The sequence below is a fragment of the Salvelinus namaycush genome, chromosome 23 (genome assembly GCF_016432855.1).
Source record: "Salvelinus namaycush isolate Seneca chromosome 23, SaNama_1.0, whole genome shotgun sequence".
Classification (NCBI taxonomy): domain Eukaryota; kingdom Metazoa; phylum Chordata; class Actinopteri; order Salmoniformes; family Salmonidae; genus Salvelinus; species Salvelinus namaycush.
Window position 1 is genome coordinate 35503081 of NC_052329.1, and position 21555 is coordinate 35524635.

General features: G+C 45.9%; 1 protein-coding gene across 1 annotated transcript; it reads right to left on the reverse strand.

Annotated features, from left to right (window-relative positions):
* Positions 1 to 2366: 2366 nt before the first annotated feature.
* gipr (gastric inhibitory polypeptide receptor) lies at positions 2367 to 14659 on the reverse strand. The gene is made up of 13 exons (XM_038961856.1): positions 14606 to 14659; positions 14019 to 14115; positions 13498 to 13605; positions 10838 to 10959; positions 9521 to 9627; positions 8955 to 9108; positions 8657 to 8816; positions 8485 to 8545; positions 8320 to 8389; positions 4583 to 4671; positions 3576 to 3714; positions 3189 to 3230; positions 2367 to 2723 (listed from the first exon to the last, which is right to left on the reverse strand). The coding sequence occupies exons 1-13, from the start codon at positions 14657 to 14659 to the stop codon at positions 2367 to 2369; spliced, it is 1560 nt and encodes a 519-aa protein (XP_038817784.1).
* Between the last annotated feature and the right edge of the window lie 6896 nt (positions 14660 to 21555).

Here is a 21555-nt window from a genome sequence, read left to right on the forward strand (position 1 = left end):
GAGGCATTGAGGCCCCTCTGTCAAGCACCAGTAATGACCCTATTAGGAATACTCCTGGTGACAAAATGAATGTTCATTTGTATGACATGCTGCATTTTGTTGACACTGAGAGATGGTGGACATGCTTGGGTAACGGGTTCCCATTTGGAGTGAATAGGAAGACAGAAAGACAAGGCTACCTCATTACTCCATTGGTATGTGTGAAGATGGGGCCTCTGTGTATGTTGGTTAGAGGAGCTATTTCAAAAGTGAAGTTGGAAATTGCCTGGTTTAATTGCCTACATTTATACAGAACCCCTGTTCAACCGGTGGGGAGCCATTAGGTGCAATGTGACCCTCAAGAAGAGACTAATTACAAACAGTAAAATGAGTTGAGGGCTCTGGATGCTCAGACAGATCCATACACACCGAGTAATCAAGCTATATCTGGAGAAGTTAGGGTTGTGCTGTACTAGTTTTAGATTGAAACCCGTCTTTAAATAAGAGTGGGGGATTGTTAGCTGGGTTCAAATAAAGCACCTTTAGCTAAACTCATATTGGGTAATTGGTGTTTCAAAACTTCACTGAGGGTGAGATCAGTGCAAAATATTTTGTTTCTCACAGATTCCAGCACGGAGAACTGAGTTTTTGGCAACCTTACACAGATGTATGTAACGTACCAGACGTCTTCACAGAGGATGAACAGAATGGATCCTAGCTTTGCAAACATGACGTCAGACATGTAGACCTACAGCATACCATCAACACGCATGCAGCAGAATACTAAATGTGTATTTTGTGGCTGTGGTCTATCGTGTAGAGAGCCATTTCCTATTGAACCATAGTGATTAAGCTACATGGCCGCAGGGGCGCTGGGACCTTAATCCCCAGAAGCAGAGGAGAGATTCCCTCTTGGCATGTTACGACCTGTGCTCAGCAGGATGTAAAACCTTCAGCTGGGTGGTAAGTGGTTGTGGTTAGTCTGGAAAAGCTACAAGAAAAAAACGATTTGTGGTGAGTAACAGTAACATAACTCACCACGAGAGAGATCATTTTCATCCCAGACTCCACAAACCTGTGAAAAATGGAGAATATTACAGAAGGTGCCGCAGACTGCACCAAGGCCGATGAGGGGAGGACGGATCATAATAATGGCTGGAACGGAGCAAATGGAATGGAATCAAACGCATGGAAACCATGTGTTTCATATATTTGATACCATTCCGCCTATTCCACTCCAACCATTACCATGAGCCTGTCCTCCCCAAGTAAGGTGCCACCAACCTCCTGTGGCGTATAGATACAGCGCTTAAAAGACCTCTGGATTATGGTCACCTTCCATTCTGTGATAGTTTTCACTATGTTAATAGGACATTACAAATCATTCAACCCCTTTATACAGCGCAGTAAAGGAACTCCCCTTCCCCCACTGACTCCATTTGAAGAATACATCTCTTGCTAGTTATCTTCTATATAGTGCATGTGATCGAACCCTCCTTAGATGTTTCTGATTACGTGCCTGTCTTTCTCAGCCTCGAGTCATTTTGCAGGAGTCATGCCTCACACACAGCCGCCACCATGAAAGTGATGTGCCTTCCTTGAGGTCTATGATATTGGTATTGCGTAAGAGCGCGGTTCCTTTGCTCACTGTATTCAGCTACGACTATAAGGTTGCGATAAACGTATGGCTAGAGAGCAAGGGGCATGAGAGGTTTTCAACGGTTGGGTGAGAGGAATTCAAAACACAGCGTTGCCTAGGGAAACCAGTGTGTGTGTGTGTGTGTGTGTGTGTGTGTGTGTGTGTGTGTGGCTAACTCACTGAGGAAGACAGTATTGGTTTGCTCACCTCTTGCCTTTTCTAAGTCACTCACAGAGACTTTTTCCAATACCAACATATAAAACACACTATTGTTATAATATCCATTGCACATGAAAAGACGGTCCACGGTTGGCACGTAACTTTTCCACTTTGTCCACAAGTAGAGCGAGAGGTAGAGAACAAAGAGGCAAACCCCCCAAAACAGTCAAATCTGAGCAGATAAAGGTTGGACGGTGTTCATTTCCTAATTTAAGTAGCTTTCCTCAACATCTGGGTCGATTGAGGCGATATTTCACTTGGGATGGGTCATCTTATCTGCCACTGGAAGCCTCTAGGAGTCACAACACACAGTGCAGAAAAGGCATTCTGGCAATCATCCAAAGAGTCCCGGATCATGTTCACACAATTATTAAGACATGGGTTCGACGAAACACCAAGTAGGCCACATAGATCTGGAAGTACACAACTGAATCGGAAGCAGGTGATTGTCTGGTTCGGATTCCTTCCACTAGAAATTACAAAGGTAGCCAGCTACTCGTTAGCCCTCGTTAGCCCCCAACAGGGCCACTCAGCAGTAGCTCTCAGAGTATTTGATGGCTCCTTCTCCTCCCCCGTTGCCCAGCGGAGTTCCATCAAGGCCGTTCAGCACCTGCTTGCGGGCGGAAATGTAGCAGTAGGCCTTGCCCTTCTTGGCCCCTGGGTGGTGGTGTGGGCGCGGGTGGGCATGCGGCTCCGAGGCGGAGGCGTCCGAGGAGAGGTTGTGGATATCCTCCTGTGGACAGTCAGGCTGGCAGGGCGGGTCGTGGTGGCACTGCCCGCCGCCGGTGCCCCCCTGTGGCGTGTTGCTGCCGGTGTTGCGAAGGTCGTCCAGGACGGTCATGCCCAGCTTCCATCGCTGCCACTTCTTCTTTATCTCTGACTGCACCTGGGACAGATGGACAGAGGGAGAGAGATGGAGAGAGGGAGAGAGGGATGAACGAGGGAAAGTAATGAGTTTTTCCTGACCTTTTAAAAGACAAATTATATCAAATTTGATCATTATTCTCTTTACTCACTACTCTGTAGGCTACCTCAACCAAACTAGCCCATACCTCAACAGGAGATACATCGGACCCTTCATGTCACAGTGGCCTATACACTTCTTGACTCTACACATGGCTGGGTCCCTCATTGACATCTCGTTGCCCCGTTGACGTAGGTAGTGAGCTTCTCTGTGACAGCTAACCCACAGTGACAAGGTGACATACCCAGCAGGTCACAGAAAGCGCTGGCTTCTCATAGGAACAAACAGAGACGAATGTGCCATCACCTCAGGTGTTTGCTACTGATGTTCAAGTGCACTTGTTTTGCCCTGGGCTTTGTTGAGAGCACACTTCACTTCGTTACTCACCTCTTTATTGACAAAGCAGTACAGGATGGCAACCAGGAGACCCTGCGGGAAGAGAGAGAGACAGGTATCAGAAGAAGAGTGATCTCTCCATTTTCCCCTTATCTAACACACACCTAACAGAAGCACCACAGAGAGAAATAACATGCAGTAACAAGAAAGAATGCCTGCACGCACGGGACACATGCATGCTCCTGCGCACCCCCGCACGCCCGCCCGCCCGCCCGCCCGCCCGCACGCACGCACACTCACACACACACACACACACACACACACACACACACACACACACACACACACACACACACACACACACACACACACACACACACACACACACACACACACACACACACACAAATGCATAACCTTTGTACCTCATCATATTACCTGGAAAGAATTGAAGAAAAGTTCAAAGAAGAGGTTGATATTTCGGAGGATGCCCTCTGTCTGTTCCTCTGACATCACGGCAAAGACAACCTCATGGATGCCCAGGAGAGGGATGAGGGTCAGAGTGGACTTAGCCAACCTGCACACACAGAGCATCCTTTACAGAGCCAAGCAAGGGCAACTATTAGAGAGGTCTGTTTGGTCCTATATGGTGAATGTCTTTCACATCAATGGATGGTTCACGTTTCACACAAACGCATAAAAGCCAAACAAGGAAAGCCACAACTTCCACAGAGCAGGGATGATAAGTAACGGCTTCAAACAAAGCATCTTGGGAAATCAAAAAAGCCTCCTCTTCCCATGACTCTTTGGTGGTTCAGAATCTGTGTATCAGCTGCATTTGTGCTTAGATTCCAATCAGACTCATGTTGTCCAGTGTGCCTTGAGGCCAGGCTTAGTTCAGAGCATTAGGTATGCGACTGATCTGCTGGATGTGGCTGGTTTCCTAAAAAAAAGTCTATGCCGTCTCAAAGGACCACGGCTCACAATCAAAGGATGGGAAGGCCCCTTTGAATACCACATAAACATCAAAGGATTCCACAGCTCCCTTTACTCTGCATGCCATAAAGTGTTAGTAGAAGTGCAAGTCAATTTAGTGATGAATTATTGAGGTAATGGATGTCAACTGAGTTTGAAGCAAATGCCTTTAGTGTGAATAGTGTTAGGTCATCACAATGTCTTCTGACTCGCACAAGAGCAGAGTCCTTGTGTGTTCACGCCAGACGATAGTTGACAACATCGCACGGCAATGTTCCGTGAATGGAAGGGCGTTTAACAAGGTATGACATAGACAAAGTTACGTGACAAGAAACACATAGACAAGCAATGAGTAAGCAATGAGTTGACTAAATCAGTGTCAGAAGCTACAATACCGTGTTTGTTTTGTGTTTTTATTCTGGTTTGCTTTAATGCCATTCATGGATTAGAAGCTGCTGTATCTTTCTTACCTGAATTTATAATCTGTGTACCTCATTTGGCGCGCCTTTAATTTGGAGACAAGGATCTGTATGATCCGAATAAATATGAAAAAGTTGACCTGGAATTTAAAAAAAAATTAACATCAAACCACACAATATTATCTTTATTGACACCAACAAGAAAATGTAACAATCTGACATCAAAAAAGGATATATATCCAAATAGGTCTGCTCTGCGGCATTTCAGTATTGTATGAGAAAGGGAAACAAGGATAACTGCTACTGTTGAAGTAGGGTGAATATGTCAGAATTCCACAATAATGTGAAAAGCTAAAGTTTGAGTTCCAAAGTCAGACTGCAGCATGTTAGGGGTATTAACTGCAAAGTCCAGGTGACAGAGTGTAACTGCACGCCATATTACGTATGAATTACTCCTTTTATTTATTTAACCTTTATTTTGACAGGGAGTCATGCTGAGACCAAAGCCTCTTTTACAGATGAGCATTGTAATTACAAAAATATACACATTAGTACAATATGAAAGGTGAAACAGAAATACAAAACACAGTCTTTTTATTTATTATGTCAAACCATGTTAGGCATTTTGTCCTGAGGGGAAATGCAAGAGTTGTGGGACAAATGGCAAGTCATATGTGAATCCTCATCTCTTCTGGCATGTTGCTTCTGATGCAAAATACCACAGAAAAAAGTATATTCTCTTCCTCTCAGAGTTTCACTGAGAGATGCTAATTGTAACGGTTTTCTTCCAGGGGTGAAGGAGAGGACCAAAGTGCAGCACGGCTAGTGTTAAACATGTTTAATAAAGAACAAGTAAAACACTACAAACAACAATACAAAATAACAAATGTGCAAAAACCGACACAGACCTATCTGGTGCAGACAATCACAGAGACAGGAAACAAACACCCACAAAATCCCAACACAAAACAAGCCTCCTATATATGATTCTCAATCAGGGACAACGATTACCATCTGCCTCTGATTGAGAACCATATTAGGCTGGACATAGAAACATAGAAACAGACAAACTAGACACACAACATAGAATTCCCACCCAGCTCACGTCCTGACCAACTAAACACATACAAAACAACAGAAAACAGGTCAGGAACGTGACAGAACCCCCCCCCTCAAGGTGCGAACTCCGGGCGCACCCCTAAAACTCAAGGGGAGGGTCTGGGTGGGCATCTGTCCGCGGTGGAGGCTCCGGCGCAGGACGAGGACACCACTCCACCACTGTCTTTGTCCCCCTCCTTAGCGTCCTTTGAGTGGCGACCCTCGCCCACGACCTTGGCCTAAGAATCCTCCCCAAGGCCCCCACATGATTTAGGAGGTAGCTCAGGACAGTGAGGTAGCTCAGGACAGAGAGGTAGCTCAGGACAGAGAGGTAGCTCAGGACAGAGGGGCAGCTCCGGACTGAGTGGCAGCTCCGGACTGGAGGGCAGCTCATGACTGGAGGGCAGCTCATGACTGGAGGGCAGCTCATGACTGGAGGGCAGCTCATGACTGGAGGGCAGCTCATGACTGGAGGGCAGCTCTGGCAGCTCCTGACTGGCTGGCGTCTCTGGCAGCTCCTGACTGGCTGGCGTCTCTGGCAGCTCCTGACTGGCTGGCGTCTCTGGCAGCTCCTGACTGGCTGGCGTCTCTGGCAGCTCCTGACTGGCTGGCGTCTCTGGCAGCTCCTGACTGGCTGGCGTCTCTGGCAGCTCCTGACTGGCTGGCGTCTCTGGCAGCTCCTGACTGGCTGGCGTCTCTGGCAGCTCCTGACTGACAGACGGCTCTAGCGGCTCGGGACAGACGGGCGGCTCTAATGGCTCGGGACAGACGGGCGGCTCTAATGGCTCGTGGCAGACGGATGACTCAGATGGCGCTGGGCAGACGGATGGCTCAGATGGCGCTGGGCAGACGGATGGCTCAGATGGCGCTGGGCAGACGGATGGCTCAGACGGCGCTGGGCAGACGGATGGCTCAGACGGCGCTGGGCAGACGGATGGCTCAGACGGCGCTGGGCAGACAGATGGCTCAGACGGCGCTGGGCAGACAGATGGCTCAGACGGCGCTGGGCAGGCAGGCAGCTCAGACGGCGCTGGGCAGACGGATGGCTCAGACGGCGCTGGGCAGACAGGCAGTGCAGGCGGCGTTGAGCAGACGGCCGACTCTGACCTGCTGAGGCGCACAGTAGGCCTGGTGCGTGGTGCCGGAACTGGAGGTACCGGGCTGAGGGCACGCACCTCAGGGCGAGTGCGGGGAGGAGGAACAGGGCTCTGGAGATGCACTGGAAGCCTGGTGCGTGGTGTAGGCACTGGTGGTACTGGTCTGGGGCGGGAAGGTGGCGCCGGATATACCGGACCGTGAAGGAGGACACGCGCTCTTGAGCACCGAGCCTCTCCAACCCTACCAGGTTGAATGGTCCCCGTAGCCCTGCCAGTGCGGCGAGGTGGAATAACCCGCACTGGGCTATGCAGGCGAACCGGGGACACCACCTGTAAGGCTGGTGCCATGTACGCCGGCCCGAGGAGACGTACTGGAGGCCAGATACGTTGGGCCGGCTTCATGACATCCGGCTCGATGCCCAACCTAGCCCTCCCAGTGCGGCAAGGTGGAATAGTCCGCACTGGGCTAAGCACGCGTACTGGGGACACCGTGCGCTTTACCGCATAACACGGTGTCTGACCAGTACGACGCCCTCTCACTCCACAGTAAGCCCGGGGAGTTGGCTCAGGTATCCAACCCGGCTTCGCCACACTCCCCTTTAGCCCCCCCCCCCCCCCAAGAAATTTTTGGGTGAGCCTCTCGGGTTTCCACCCACTCTGCCTTGCAAGCGCCTCATAATGCCGCCTCTCCGCTTTTGATGCCTCCAGCTCCGCTTTGGGACGGCGACACTCCTCTGGCTCTGCCCAGGGTCCTTCTCCGTCCAGAATCTCCTCCCATGTCCATTCCTCCTTGTACCGCTGCTGCTGTTGCTGCTGCCCGTTGCCACGCTGCTTGGTCCGGGTTTGGTGGGTGTTTCTGTAACGGTTTTCTTCCAGGGGTGAAGGAGAGGACCAAAGTGCAGCGCGGCTAGTGTTAAACATGTTTAATAAAGAGCAAGTAAAACACTACAAACAACAATACAAAATAACAAATGTGCAAAAACCGACACAGACCTATCTGGTGCAGACAATCACAGAGACAGGAAACAAACACCCACAAAATCCCAACACAAAACAAGCCTCCTATATATGATTCTCAATCAGGGACAACGATTACCATCTGCCTCTGATTGAGAACCATATTAGGCTGGACATAGAAACAGACAAACTAGACACACAACATAGAATTCCCACCCAGCTCACGTCCTGACCAACTAAACACATACAAAACAACAGAAAACAGGTCAGGAACGTGACACTAATTAAACACTCATAAGTATTAAAGGTCTAGGTCCTTATTTCTAAGTGTTACTAAGAAAATAAAAGAAACCAGGTGACATTCATTTTATCTCTTCTGGGTTTATGAGTCATCCATTAATTTTAATGTACAGTACATTCCGGAAACCAAAACATGCCCACTCAGCTTTCACCTTCGCACAATTTCCCCAGGTTTGTCACGGTCTGCTAACTTCAAAGAGACAAAACTGCAGGGGAAGCAGGGGGAGGTGTGGGGGGTGGAGGAGAGGAGCGGGGCGTTGACGAATGACTCACCCATAGGCCCCCATTGCTTTAGGGCGCACAACATAGTCGACACACACGTCAACACACACTCACCAGAATGGCCAGGAGGATGGGTGTGCGGATGATCCACCAGTACGCCATGTTCTCGTTGATCTCCCAGCACCTGGGAGGAGGTGAGTCACAATCTCTCAGTCGGAATTCTGTTTCTAGTAACAGATGATGAGGAAATAAGACTGAATGGAAATGAGAGGGACTCACCGTGCGTTCTCATACAGGTACCGCACAATAATCCAGGGGACCACAAATAACACTGGGGTTCCTACACACAGTGTCATAAACCCATACATTACTGTCAGGAAACAGCATTTATATAATTTATCATATGTGTGTGTGTGTCCATCTGTATGTGTGAGTGTGCGTGTGTATCCACCCCAGCCGATGAAGAGGTATCCACAGAAGTAGCTGTTCTCAGAGAAGACCATGAGCACCAGCAGGTTGTGAAGGTACAGGCCTTCCACCAGCAGCCAGTAGTAGTTAGCCCCCACACAGTACTGCATCAGCACCTGGGCCACACGGCAGCCAGAGAGAGCCTGGGGGCAAAGGTCAGGGGAAGAGGTCAAGGATGGCTGTCTAAAGTACGAATGATGAATTGAGTCTGTAAACTGTTCGTTTGTGTGTGTGTGTATTTCTGTAACCTGCATTAGTGTGTATAGCCTTTAGTTCCCGACCTGATCACTGAGGACGTTGGACACGTCTCTGTTGTCTCTGAACTCGGGGGTGTCCCTGGTGAGAACAGCATCTCTGGTGAGGATGGATATGGCTCGCAGGATGAAGGACGCAAACAGATTGGTGTGGATATAGTTCCTGGTGCACCTTAGTTTCCTAGGGTACAACACTTGACATTGAGATGACTGTATCACAAAATTCTTTCCAGCATCATGTATATGTCATATACAGATGTAGGGTCTTAATTTGATCACGCTTTTGTTACTGAGAATTTTCCTGCAGAGCAGGAAATGCAAACTTGTAGTGTATCCAAGGTTCTAAAGTTTGTAATTTACACTTTAAAATGTCAGAATTTGCAGTAACATAATAATCCACATAATAATTCAAATTTCCTGTTGCTGCAGGGTTAGTTTCCTACTACTGTATGATTTACATTTGCCTAATTCACATCAGAAGACTAGAAGTGAATCCATTGCCTTGTCCTAACAAACAGTCCCATAGAGTCAAATCCTGACATATTAAGATGTACTGTATGCTGTTTATGACTGTGGTCAGAGCCAGTATTTACCTGAAGATGAGCAGTATGATGAGGGCCAGGGAAAGGCTGGCCAGGGACAGAGAGTAGCCCACAGTGTACATCACCCGGAAGTAGGCCAAGATCACCATCTGGTTCTCCTGTGGACACACAAAGACCTGCACTCAAATCCCAAGTAGACGAGGGAACATGACCCTGTTTTCACCTATAACTCTCTGACTCTCTTATGGATGTGCTGTACTGAACGAATGCCCTGTCCTTTTAGTAGAGTGCAAACAGAGACACAGATACAGACGAAGTAGATGCACTGACCGCAAGAAGTCCTCTTGTCTTGTTGCCTATGCCTTGGAAAATGCTCATGAATGCTTTAATGACGCTCAGTACAGTAATAAGCTCCTGTTAAAAACATGTGACACTCCATTATTGTATACTCTAGGCTTATGAATCTCACAGATTAGAACACGTGAGTGTAACTGGTGTCAAACAATGGTGAAGTGGAGCGTAAACGCACATTTACCCACCTATCATGGAAAAATGCATTGGAAATATAGGGAGCGTTATTTTATTCACGGCGAATGGCCGTGAACGGTGATCACCGTTTACCCACCTATTTTTCTTATCATCAGAAAGTCTGGCTGCAGACTGGAGTACATTTCAGTTGTGGGGCCAATGAGGCAAAGCAGCGTTGCATCATCGGTTGCCAGCAACAACATAACCCCTAGGTGACGTCTGTCTCCCTCTTCATAAAGAGAGGACTGTGTGTCTTTCAGAGCTCACCCCTCACACTCTGTAGCCCTGGCAGATCTATAACCCTGTATGTAATACCGACTAAGTAATGAGATCTTTTATATTTACGTAGTAAACGGGCCATTTCATTACTGAGCTCGTAATGGAGTGCAGCACTAGATGTGATATTAAGAGAGGGTAAGGAGGACGCGAGTTGAGCATGCTGATAGGGATGAGTGGAAGTCAACATTAGGGCACAGCAACGGCTGCTGCTGCTGCTAGCCCACCTCAACAGTCATAAGCAATCAGAGCACTCTAGCATTATCGTAAAAGAATGGCCATTCTGGTAATTGCATTTCTATGTCCCCTACAGGTGGTTTCCCATTGGAGTACCTACTCTATTAATCCTTGCTTTTTGAATGGCTATTCATTAGTTTACCTCTCAAAACATCTGTCAGTACTTGGAGGGTCTCCTAAGACTACTGGTGTAGTTTTCTAAAAGTCACATTCAGTAATTAAAAGCATTAACCCTTTGAAAGTCTACTGTCCTACTCTTAGCAACGCATGTTATTATGTGCTCTGAGAGGAGGGTCTACTTCAGGAATGGTGCATGATGGGTATTACCTGTGCCACCTGCTGGTTATTGTCTGCGTTGCACTGGGAGTGGTCCCTCCAGGTGCTACTGGTGTTGTTAATGGCCCATTGGCCATCAGGCCCACACTCCCGCAACACATATCCATTACGAACTGCACAGACACGGGGAGGGAGAGATAAAGGAAGAAGGCAAACAGATGAGATAAATTCAATTCTGCACATAGACATTAAAACCAGCAGATAGTGATAGCGCTGACATCATCCACGTATTCCCGATGGCGCATGAAGCCGGAACTACTTGAATTTTAAGCACGCCATATCGCTGAATGGCACCACAAAATTGTTAAGGATCATGGTGAAAGTGGCAATAACTAGCTAAGGATCATGGTTAATGTAGTCGTTTTCATCCTGACTGAGCATTGACCGGGAGCCTCCTAATAGCCTGCCGGCCCGTGATTGGTCTATGTCAGCACATGGTCATGTGTGACGACAAATGTAGTAGTCAGAATGAATCACTATTTAATTTGTAGTGGCCTTTAAAATAATTCACAGTGTGGATCGAACTTGATCATAATAAACAAATTTTAGAGGCCAAAATAGTTGGAACATTTTTGCTGGGGCCGTTCTGGCGATCGTAATTTACATAGGCTTTTTAGGGCAGACCAGGGGCCTCATTTATAGACCGTGTGTATGTACAAAATATAGCCCAAAATGTGCGTGCTCCAGTTTTCATGCAAAAGTAGGCATTTATTTAAAAAAAATACTTGACATGAGAATGTGTTCACTTTCCCGCAAACTTTAGACCATGCAAAAGCACATCTGCTAGTGGTTGAGATATTGTATGGCAAGCTGGCAAGTAAGTGTTTTGTGCAAATGAGGGATATGATGAAAAGCTTATTGATAAAAAAACTAAAAACAGGAAAACATATTAACAAGAATGCAACATTTTCCATTAGTGAGAAGAGCGAAAATCTGTTAGATTTGTTTTGTAAAAAACAATTTGACATAGGAATCTTATAACTAGACATAGAAATATCTTTCCTATTTTCATAACCATTGCAGAATATATTCCTCACTTTTCTGTCCGTGATAGGTTCATATTACCAAAGGAGCCATACAACAATTACCATGTGCATCTCTCATTTAATTGGACCTAGTAGCCATGTAAATAGGCTATATGTATTTCAAGATTTGCAATAGCATAGGCAGCGCAGTTTATAATACAGAATTTAGGCTACAGTCGAATTTAACAGCCGATCGTTTACATTGAAGTAGGCCTACAGTATGAATCAAGTTTCACATTTTAATTGTCACTTGCACAAGTACAGTGAAATGCCTTTCTTGCATGCTCTTTCCCAACAATACAGTAATGCATATCAGTAGTACTATAATAAATAAAAAAAGCCAAATAGAACAAAAGTACACGAGAAATAGAACTGTAAGTACTGTGATTTAAAAAATGTAGTAGCCCTACCAATGTTTCAGAATGCTCGGGCAGTCCATCGTATTTAGGTTGGGGGAAAAGTCGATATAAAACATTGTTGAAATCAAATGTTCTGCTGACAGGTCCATGACAATTTGCCATTGTTTTCACGTTCAGAAACGGACACAGTCCTGTTCCAGGCACAGCATAAATCACTGCTAAAGATTAAACGTTTTGCCAACACAGTAAATAGGCTGGTAGTTTATGTAAAATATTTGACAGGGTAGATTACAGTATTGCTGTGCGATAGTGTAACGTTCTGACCAGAGTTCTTATGTGTTTTGCTTGTTTAGTGTTGGTCAGGACGTGAGCTGGGTGGGAATTCTATGTTGTGTGTCTAGTTAGTCTGTTTCTGTGCCCAGCCTAATATGGTTCTCAATCAGAGACAGCTGTCAATCTTTGTCCCTGATTGAGAATCATATATAGGTGGCTTGTTTTGTGTTGGGGATTGTGGGTGGTTGTTTCCTGTCTTTGTGTTTTGTCTGCACCAGATAGGACTGTGACGGTTAGTTTGTTTTGTCATTTTGTATAGTGTCTTGTTTTGTGTTTATTAAATAATGGAAAATTACCACGCTGCACCTTGGTCCTCAGATCCTTCTCGCCTCTCCTCGTCTGAGGAGGAGGACGACTTAGACTGCCGTTACAGATAGGAGCGCGACATCATTGCTTATTTAATCTCAGGGTCCATACCAAGGCAGGACAACCAAAAACCCAATAATCTATTGATAAACTATTAAACAGCAACGTGTCTCTTGTATGCCATGGTGTAATTCCAATAGTTCCAAATTATACAGCAAATAAAGGGCGTTATTGTCACCATAAAAGGTGAAGCGTTTTCCAGGCGAATTTTTAATGCTCGTTCACGTATCCACAGTTTTACGACAGGGCTGATTTATAATGGGAAACATGCGTACATATGGCGTGCGTCAAGTTTATAAATCTCAATATTTTTGTACGTGCGCAGACTTACAGAAATGGTGCACGGTTATAAATAAGGCCCCAGGCTTTTGCCCCCTCTAGGTTTCTATGCAGTAGCTGACTAGCAGAGCTTGTGATTTCACACACCAGACCAGACACTGGGGGCCTGATTCTGCACGGCTTTAGATAGAAACGGTGTTAGCATTAACCTCCTAGCTGGAAGTTGGATGAAACAGAATCTCATTTGTTCTACCAAACCATAAAGCACTAACCAATGCCACACCAGTACCTTGGTTGTACCAGGGGAGGTACCACGGGCAGGGCACTTTAACGGTGGTGTTGGGGATGCCCTCCGGCCAGCAGGCGTACATGTCAAACATGCGGCCGCAGAATAAGCCTGGGGGTAGAAGTAAGTATATAAGCAGTAAGCAGACCCTGAATCCCTAAGATTTTGTCTTAAACTAAGTAGGATAGAGAATGTTTAGTGTTTGGATGAAGACCACCTGGGAAAACAGTAGTAATGATGCCCTGCAATGGATCCAGTCCTTTGGGTCAGACATTAAGTCGAAGCCTGTCTCATGGTACTTAGTCTAAGAATTGGGTAGATTCTGTGGACTCTGAAATATATATTTGTTTGAGGGAAAGGAGAGGGGTGATGAAGCTCCTGGTGTTTTTTTAAATTGTGAAGCCAAAGGCATATTTCCACTGTCTACACAATAACGTTTTAGATGTTATTCTATTCTATCGGTAAACCCACAATCAGGTGTGCCTGATTAGGACATAGGACAGGTGTATGTCTTTGAGTCTTACCTGGGGGTGTGGGGTCCGTGCTCATTCTCAGCAGGCACTCGCTCCTGTATTTGTTCCATTCCTCCACTGTGTGCTTCACCGACTTCGTTGACACAAGCTGCCGGTCACAAATCACAAGATGGAGGATCAGGGGTCAACCCCAGTGGGTTCTTCTGGGTAAGCCCCACAATACCTAACTGCAGTGGGCCTGACTGGGTGTAAAATCTGACTGGATATAAAACACAAAATCCTTGGCTTACTGTAGTGGTGTAACTTAAATTCTCCATAAAAGCTGACACATCCACTAAAACCAGCTGCATCGATTGAGGATGCAAAGCACATTGCACTGCTGTTCAGATCAGCTTCCCAGCACTCTGATTGTGTTCTATATAGCACACTGAGACCATTATGACCTGCAGTGATTCAGAACAGTGAATCATCTTCACATGACTTACATTTCATAACAGCTCCTAAGGGTAATCCAACAAACGAACGACGGCAGCGTCTAATGACCTGACACACTTCTACGGATGGATTGAAGGTGGAAAGTAATGTTAAGCACAATCACTACTGCCGTAATGAGCAGAAACAAAGTCAAAAGTGCCTACCACAGTTCTGCACAGGACAGACAGGATGAGGAGGAGGATGGCAGGGGTCTTCATCACTTAGAGGAGTGCCAGGGCGGAGGGCCACTCATCATCTCAGGGCTACTGGGTGTTGTTCACCCAGGGGGGCCAGAACCAGGCCATGCCTCAGACCTCCACCCCATAGCCCACACCCTGCAAAACAACACACACAGTCAGTTAGACCTACTGTATACAGTACAGAGCAATCACACAATATGGGTTTGGGTTACAATTCTTATCACCTATTACGCTAAGACAAGCGTGTGGTCCACAATGGGCATAGGATTTGGCATTTGATTGGGGAAAGGAAGTCAAAACGTTGGCCAATTAGACCATGTAGCTGATTAGAGCACTAGAGGTTTCAGCCCACTATTTCCCAATGACACAGTGACAACAAGACACCCATTTTGTTGCTACTGTAGTGTAGGCTAATTTCTGGCTTTCTCTGTGAGCATGACACTAATGGGGACACTTCGTTACTTGGGACTGGATTGGAGACAAGGGCATGCGTTATTAGACAAATGGCAGCACAATTTGAGCATCGATGTCATGTCCACACCCACGTCTCCCAAAGACTTCTCAATGAAACCTAACCAGAGTGCTATCTGACAATCTGATGGGAGAGCCAATTATTGTAATGTTGTAAACATCTACATAAAGAAGCCCAGAGACATGTACTGTATTTGGAGAGGACCTTGAGGTTTCTGCATTAGGATGCATTTGCATGACACTACAACATTCTATGGCAGCCATGTTTGCACCCCATTATCATTACATGGGGAATATTTAAACAAGTAAGGGATAATTAACACGGGGCTACTGAAGTAGCTAGCAAGTTTACTAGATATCTACAGTAGGTGCCTTGGTAACCATACATACAGACTTGCTAGTTTAGCTAACCAAATTATCAGTCCTAGCTTGCTATCATACACTGTATACCGTGCGTTATAGGGAAATAATCCTCACTCTGGAATGCCCTTCAAGCTAATCAGAAATGAGTATTCAACAATGCCATGGTATAATGCTATATAACTGAATATCTAAAAATTAAAACAATATTCAGAATTCAAAAAGTTGGCCTAACTCTCTAAATATAGCTCTGAAGAAGAGACGCCTGTATCCAGAGACAAAGTGTTCTGTTAAATCATGTATGACCGGGTTGCAGTCAATTATTCATAGTTTTGTGTGGGGGGTGTTGTGCTAAACAGTGTAAGAACCTGTGATTTCTCTTTAAAAAATACAAACACTGAACATAACATATTGTTCCCATTGTCCCTGCTATGTTACTTAAAGAGCTGGAACACATTGGTCTATACAGCAACTCCCTCAATGTACATACTGTACTGTGATAACGTCATTGTTTGTGCTTTTGAGTTTGTGCTTTTAGGGCCATGCTTCATGCACGCAGAGGATCCAATGAAAGGGTTGTAATCAAATCAACTAATCTAATCAATTTTTACAAGGAGTCCTTTATGACGGGTCATTTTTTCTGTACAAGGAATTTGGAAGTTGTATGCATAACATCAGTCACATTGACAAGATGTATTTTTCTCTGAATTCTATTTTTCTCTTGCTAATGCTCTCATGATTTGAAAAACGTTCTAAGCCTACAAAGATAACCCCAACTGTGTACATTTATCGAACATGACATGTTTAAGTTTTAGGCCAGAAAAGAGTTGAGGGGGACCCAGCAGGTGTCTCTATGTTGTTCCTCTGTACAAAAGAAAATCCAGTAAGTCTGCAGTCAAACACTGTAGCATACACACAACATCAAGAGTAGCTACTCAAAACACAGATTGTGATCCACAGTACACTGTCGGTACTTTATTGCTTCGCAAACTATGAGCAGCCATTTCAAAACACCCTGAAAAGCTTTGACTTCACTTCAGAAGAACGCTCTGAAAATAAGAATTAAGATCCAAAGCTGGAGATGCCATTGGATAGCCATTGGATTAACTTGTTTGGTAACTCCTGAACAAGCACACTAACTGTGAGGGTTTTCTTGACCAATGAAGGTATTAGACTAAAACCAAGAACCGACATACACTGCTCAAAAAAATAAAAGGAACACTTAAACAACACAATGTAACTCCAAGTCAATCACACTTCTGTGAAATCAAACTGTCCACTTAGGAAGCAACACTGATTGACAATAAATTTCACATGCTGTTGTGCAAATGGAATAGACAAAAGGTGTAAATTATAGGCAATTAGCAAGACACCCCCAATAAAGGAGTGGTTCTGCAGGTGGTGACCACAGACCACTTCTCAGTTCCTATGCTTCCTGGCTGATGTTTTGGTCACTTTTGAATGCTGGCGGTGCTTTCACTCTAGTGGTAGCATGAGACGGAGTCTACAACCCACACAAGTGGCTCAGGTAGTGCAGCTCATCCAGGATGGCACATCAATGCGAGCTGTGGCAAGAAGGTTTGCTGTGTCTGTCAGCGTAGTGTCCAGAGCATGGAGGCACTACCAGGAGACAGGCCAGTACATCAGGAGACGTGGAGGAGGCCGTAGGAGGGCAACAACCCAGCAGCAGTACCGCTACCTCCGCCTTTGTGCAAGGAGGATTAGGATGAGCACTGCCAGAGCCCTGCAAAATGACCTCCAGCAGGCCACAAATGTGCATGTGTCTGCTCAAACGTCTGTCAGAAACAGACTCCATGAGGGTGGTATGAGGGCCCGACGTCCACAGGTGGGGGTTGTGCTTACAGCCCAACACCGTGCAGGACGTTTGGCATTTGCCAGAGAACACCAAGATTGGCAAATTCGCCACTGGCACCCTGTGCTCTTCACAGATGAAAGCAGGTTCACACGCACATGTGACAGACGTGACAGAGTCTGGAGACGCCGTGGAGAACGTTCTGCTGCCTGCAACATCCTCCAGCATGACCGGTTTGGCGGTGGGTCAGTAATGGTGTGGGGTGGCATTTCTTTGGGGGGCCGCACAGCCCTCCATGTGCTCGCCAGAGGTAGCCTGACTGCCATTAGGTACCGAGATGAGATCCTCAGACCCCTTGTGAGACCATATGCTGGTGCGGTTGGCTCCGGGTTCTTTGTAATGCAAGACAATGCTAGACCTCATGTGGCTGGAGTGTGTCAGCAGTTCCTGCAAGAGGAAGGCATTGATGCTATGGACTGGCCCGCCCGTTCCCCAGACCTGAATCCAATTGAGCACATCTGGGACAACATGTCTCGCTCCATCCACCAACGCCACGTTGCACCACAGACTGTCCAGGAGTTGGCAGATGCTTTAGTCCAGGTCTGGGAGGAAATCCCTCAGGAGACCATCCGCCATCTCATCAGGAGCATGCCCAGGCGTTGTAGGGAGGTCATACAGGCACGTGGAGACCACACACACTACTGAGCCTCATTTTCACTTGTTTTAAGGACATTACATCAAAGTTGGATCAGCCTGTAGTGTGGTTTTCCACTTTAATTTTGAGTGTGACTCCAAATCCAGACCTCCATGGGTTGATAAATTTGATTTCCATTGATCATTTTTGTGTGATTTTGTAGTCAGCACATTCAACTATGTAAAGAAAAAAGTATTTAATCAGAATGTTTCATTCATTCAGATCTAGGATGTGTTATTTTAGTGTTCCCTTTATTTTTTTGAGCAGTGTATAACAGCCTGATAGGTCATTATTACCATGTCATCTCATCATGAAAAACACATCTTTGTTTAAGTCAACATGTCAGCCAAGCTACTGAACCCTAATCCAACCCTTACAGGTACTATGGCCGCACAAAACAGAAAAGGAAGTTCCGCATTATCCAACAGACAATACTTTACATCGTAACATACAGTGGTGACCCGGCAGAGCCCCACATTTTTTGCTAAATAAATAAAGAATATATATTTTTTTGGGGGGGGGGGGGGGGCAGCTCCAAAATGTAGGTGTTTCAGCCTAGCTCAGTGCTTTCTGTGATGGTGGGGCAGGCCAGCAGAAAATAGGAGCATTGCATCGTGATTGGTTCAGTGTTCTGTCACTCAAGGCTCAAGGTCATTGGCCATGGATAAAATGATGTCAAATCACATTATATCTACAGTAGCTTTGATTGGACTGATCATGTCAACATAATACTTTCAAAATCTTAGCTAGCAGTCATCATCATGAATCAAGTAGACAATCTACTGGCAAATCATTTTTAATCCTTGTCATATGAAGATAAATTATAGATCAAACGTATCGGTGCTCATCGGCCATTGGATATAAACATTACACAACAAGTTGGAAATCGCAAATTCAACAATGAATTGTTTGGAAGGAATCGGGGACAGTGGCTAACTGCAAGCATTGCAACTGGGAAGTCGGGAATAAACCCGCTCAGATTGGGAAAATAAGTTTTGAACGGTCATCCAACTCGGAATTGTAAATCTTTCTCTTTCTTTGATAACAAAATTTGCCCACGAAGGACCGCCGTGCCACCTTCCTGTTCAAGTGAGCACATCACAACAAGGTGAGTCCAAAAATGTCTTATACTGTATGCTGCTGCATAAGTGATGTAATATGCCAGGGAGATATATATACTGTAGCTAAGAAAGTAATACTAAGTGTATGTTGTGTAGTAAGCTGTTAGTAGCCCATGTGCCTCACCCTAATAATTTGGTCTATTTTCACTTCTTAATTTCGCCTAACGTTACTGTTCTGACTCGGCAGTGCACATGTAGCCTATAAACTGTTTTTGAGAAATGTCATCATCTAATATTGTAAGAGCTTTCATTGTCTGCTTAAATGCCCCCTTTATTTATCCTACGGTTCTCACTTGGTGTACAGGGAAAATAATGTAAAAGCAGGCCATGTTCTGCATTCTGTTGCTGTACATTTCAAAAGTGCTGAACACATAGTTATATTGACTATGTCCGTCTTAGCTCGCTCATTAAATTAATGTCTTAATCGAAATTACGGAATGTCTCTTATCCGCTCATCGTTCCCTTATGCCATAGTTTGTACATCTCAAATGTCAGTATTTGTTTAAGCAAGTCAGCCATATCAGCTATGTTTTTAAAAAAAGGCAGTAAACGAGGCTGGATGAATTGTTTCGCTGCCAGACAAGGCTCTGCTGATTACCAGATTGTGCAACTTCCGGCGCCAACCGAGATGGCCGCCTCGCTTCGCGTTCCTAGGAAAATATGCAGTATTTTGTTTTTTTATGTGTTATTCCTTACATTGGTACCCCAGGTAATCTTAGGTTTCATTACATACAGTCGGGAGGAACTACTGAATATAAGAGCAACGTCAACTCACCATCGTTACAACCAGGAATATGACTTTCCCGAAGCGGATCCAGTGTTTTGCCTTCCACCCAATACAATGGATCTGATCCCAGCCGGCGACCCTAAGCGACGCCGTAAAAGGGGCAAACGAGGCGGTCTCCTGGTCAGGCTTCGGAGACGGGCACATCGCGCTCCACTTCCTAGCATACTACTCGCCAATGTCCAGTCTCTTGACAATAAGGTTGATGAAATCCGAGCAAGGGTAACATTTCAGAGAGACATCAGAGATTGTAACGTTCTCTGCTTCACGGAAACATGGCTCACTCAAGAGACGCTAACGGAGACGGTGCAGCCAGCTGGTTTCTTCACGCATCGCGCCGACAGAAACAAACATCTTTCTGGTAAGAAGAGGGGCGGGGGTGTATGCCTTATGATTAACGAGACGTGGTGTGATCATAACAACATACAGGAACTCAAGTCATTCTGTTCACCTGATCTAGAATTCCTCACAATCAAATGTCGACCGCATTATCTACCAAGGGAATTCTCTTCGATTATAATCACAGCCGTATATATTCCCCCCCAAACAGACACATCGATGGCCCTGAACGAACTTTATTTGACTCTTTGTAAACTGGAAACCACACACCCTGAGGCTGCATTCATCGTAGCTGGGGATTTTAACAAGGCTAATCTGAAAACAAAACTCCCTAAATTCTATCAGCATATCGATTGTGCTACCAGGGCTGGTAAAACCTTGGATCATTGTTATACTAACTTCCGCGACGCATATAAGGCCCTCCCCCGCCCTCCTTTCGGAAAAGCTGACCACGACTCCATTTTGTTGCTTCCAGCCTACAAACAGAACAACAACAAGCTCCCTCGCTCAGATCTGTTCAACGCTGGTCCGACCAATCTGATTCCACGCTTCAAGACTGCTTCGATCACGTGGATTGGGATATGTTCCGCATTGCGTCCAACAACAATATTGACGAATACGCTGATTCGGTGAGCGAGTTCATTAGAAAGTGCATTGACGATGTCGTACCCACAGCAACGATTAAAACATTCCCAAACCAGAAACCGTGGATTGATGGCAGAATTCGCGTGAAACTGAAAGCGCGAACCACTGCTTTTAACCAGGGCAAGGTGACCGGAAACATGACCGAATACAAACAGTGTAGCTATTCTCTCCGCAAGGCAATCAAACAAGCTAAGTCCCAGTATAGAGACAAAGTAGAGTCGCAATTCAACAGCTCAGACACAAGAGGTATGTGGCAGGGTCTACAGTCAATCACGGATTACAAAAAGAAAACCAGCCCCGTCGCGGACCAGGATGTCTTGCTCCCAGACAGGCTAAATAACTTTTTTGCTCGCTTTGAGGACAATACAGTGCCACTGACACGGCCCGCTACCAAAACCTGCGGGCTCTCCTTCACTGCAGCCGAGGTGAGTAAAACATTTAAACGTGTTAACCCTCGCAAGGCTGCAGGCCCAGACGGCATTCCCAGCCGCGTCCTCAGAGCATGCGCAGACCAGGTGGCTGGTGTGTTTAAGGACATATTCAATCAAACCTTATCCCAGTCTGCTGTTCCCACATGCTTCAAGAGGGCCACCATTGTTCCTGTTCCCAAGAAAGCTAAGGTAACTGAACTAAACGACTACCGCCCCGTAGCACTCACTTCCGTCATCATGAAGTGCTTTGAGAGAC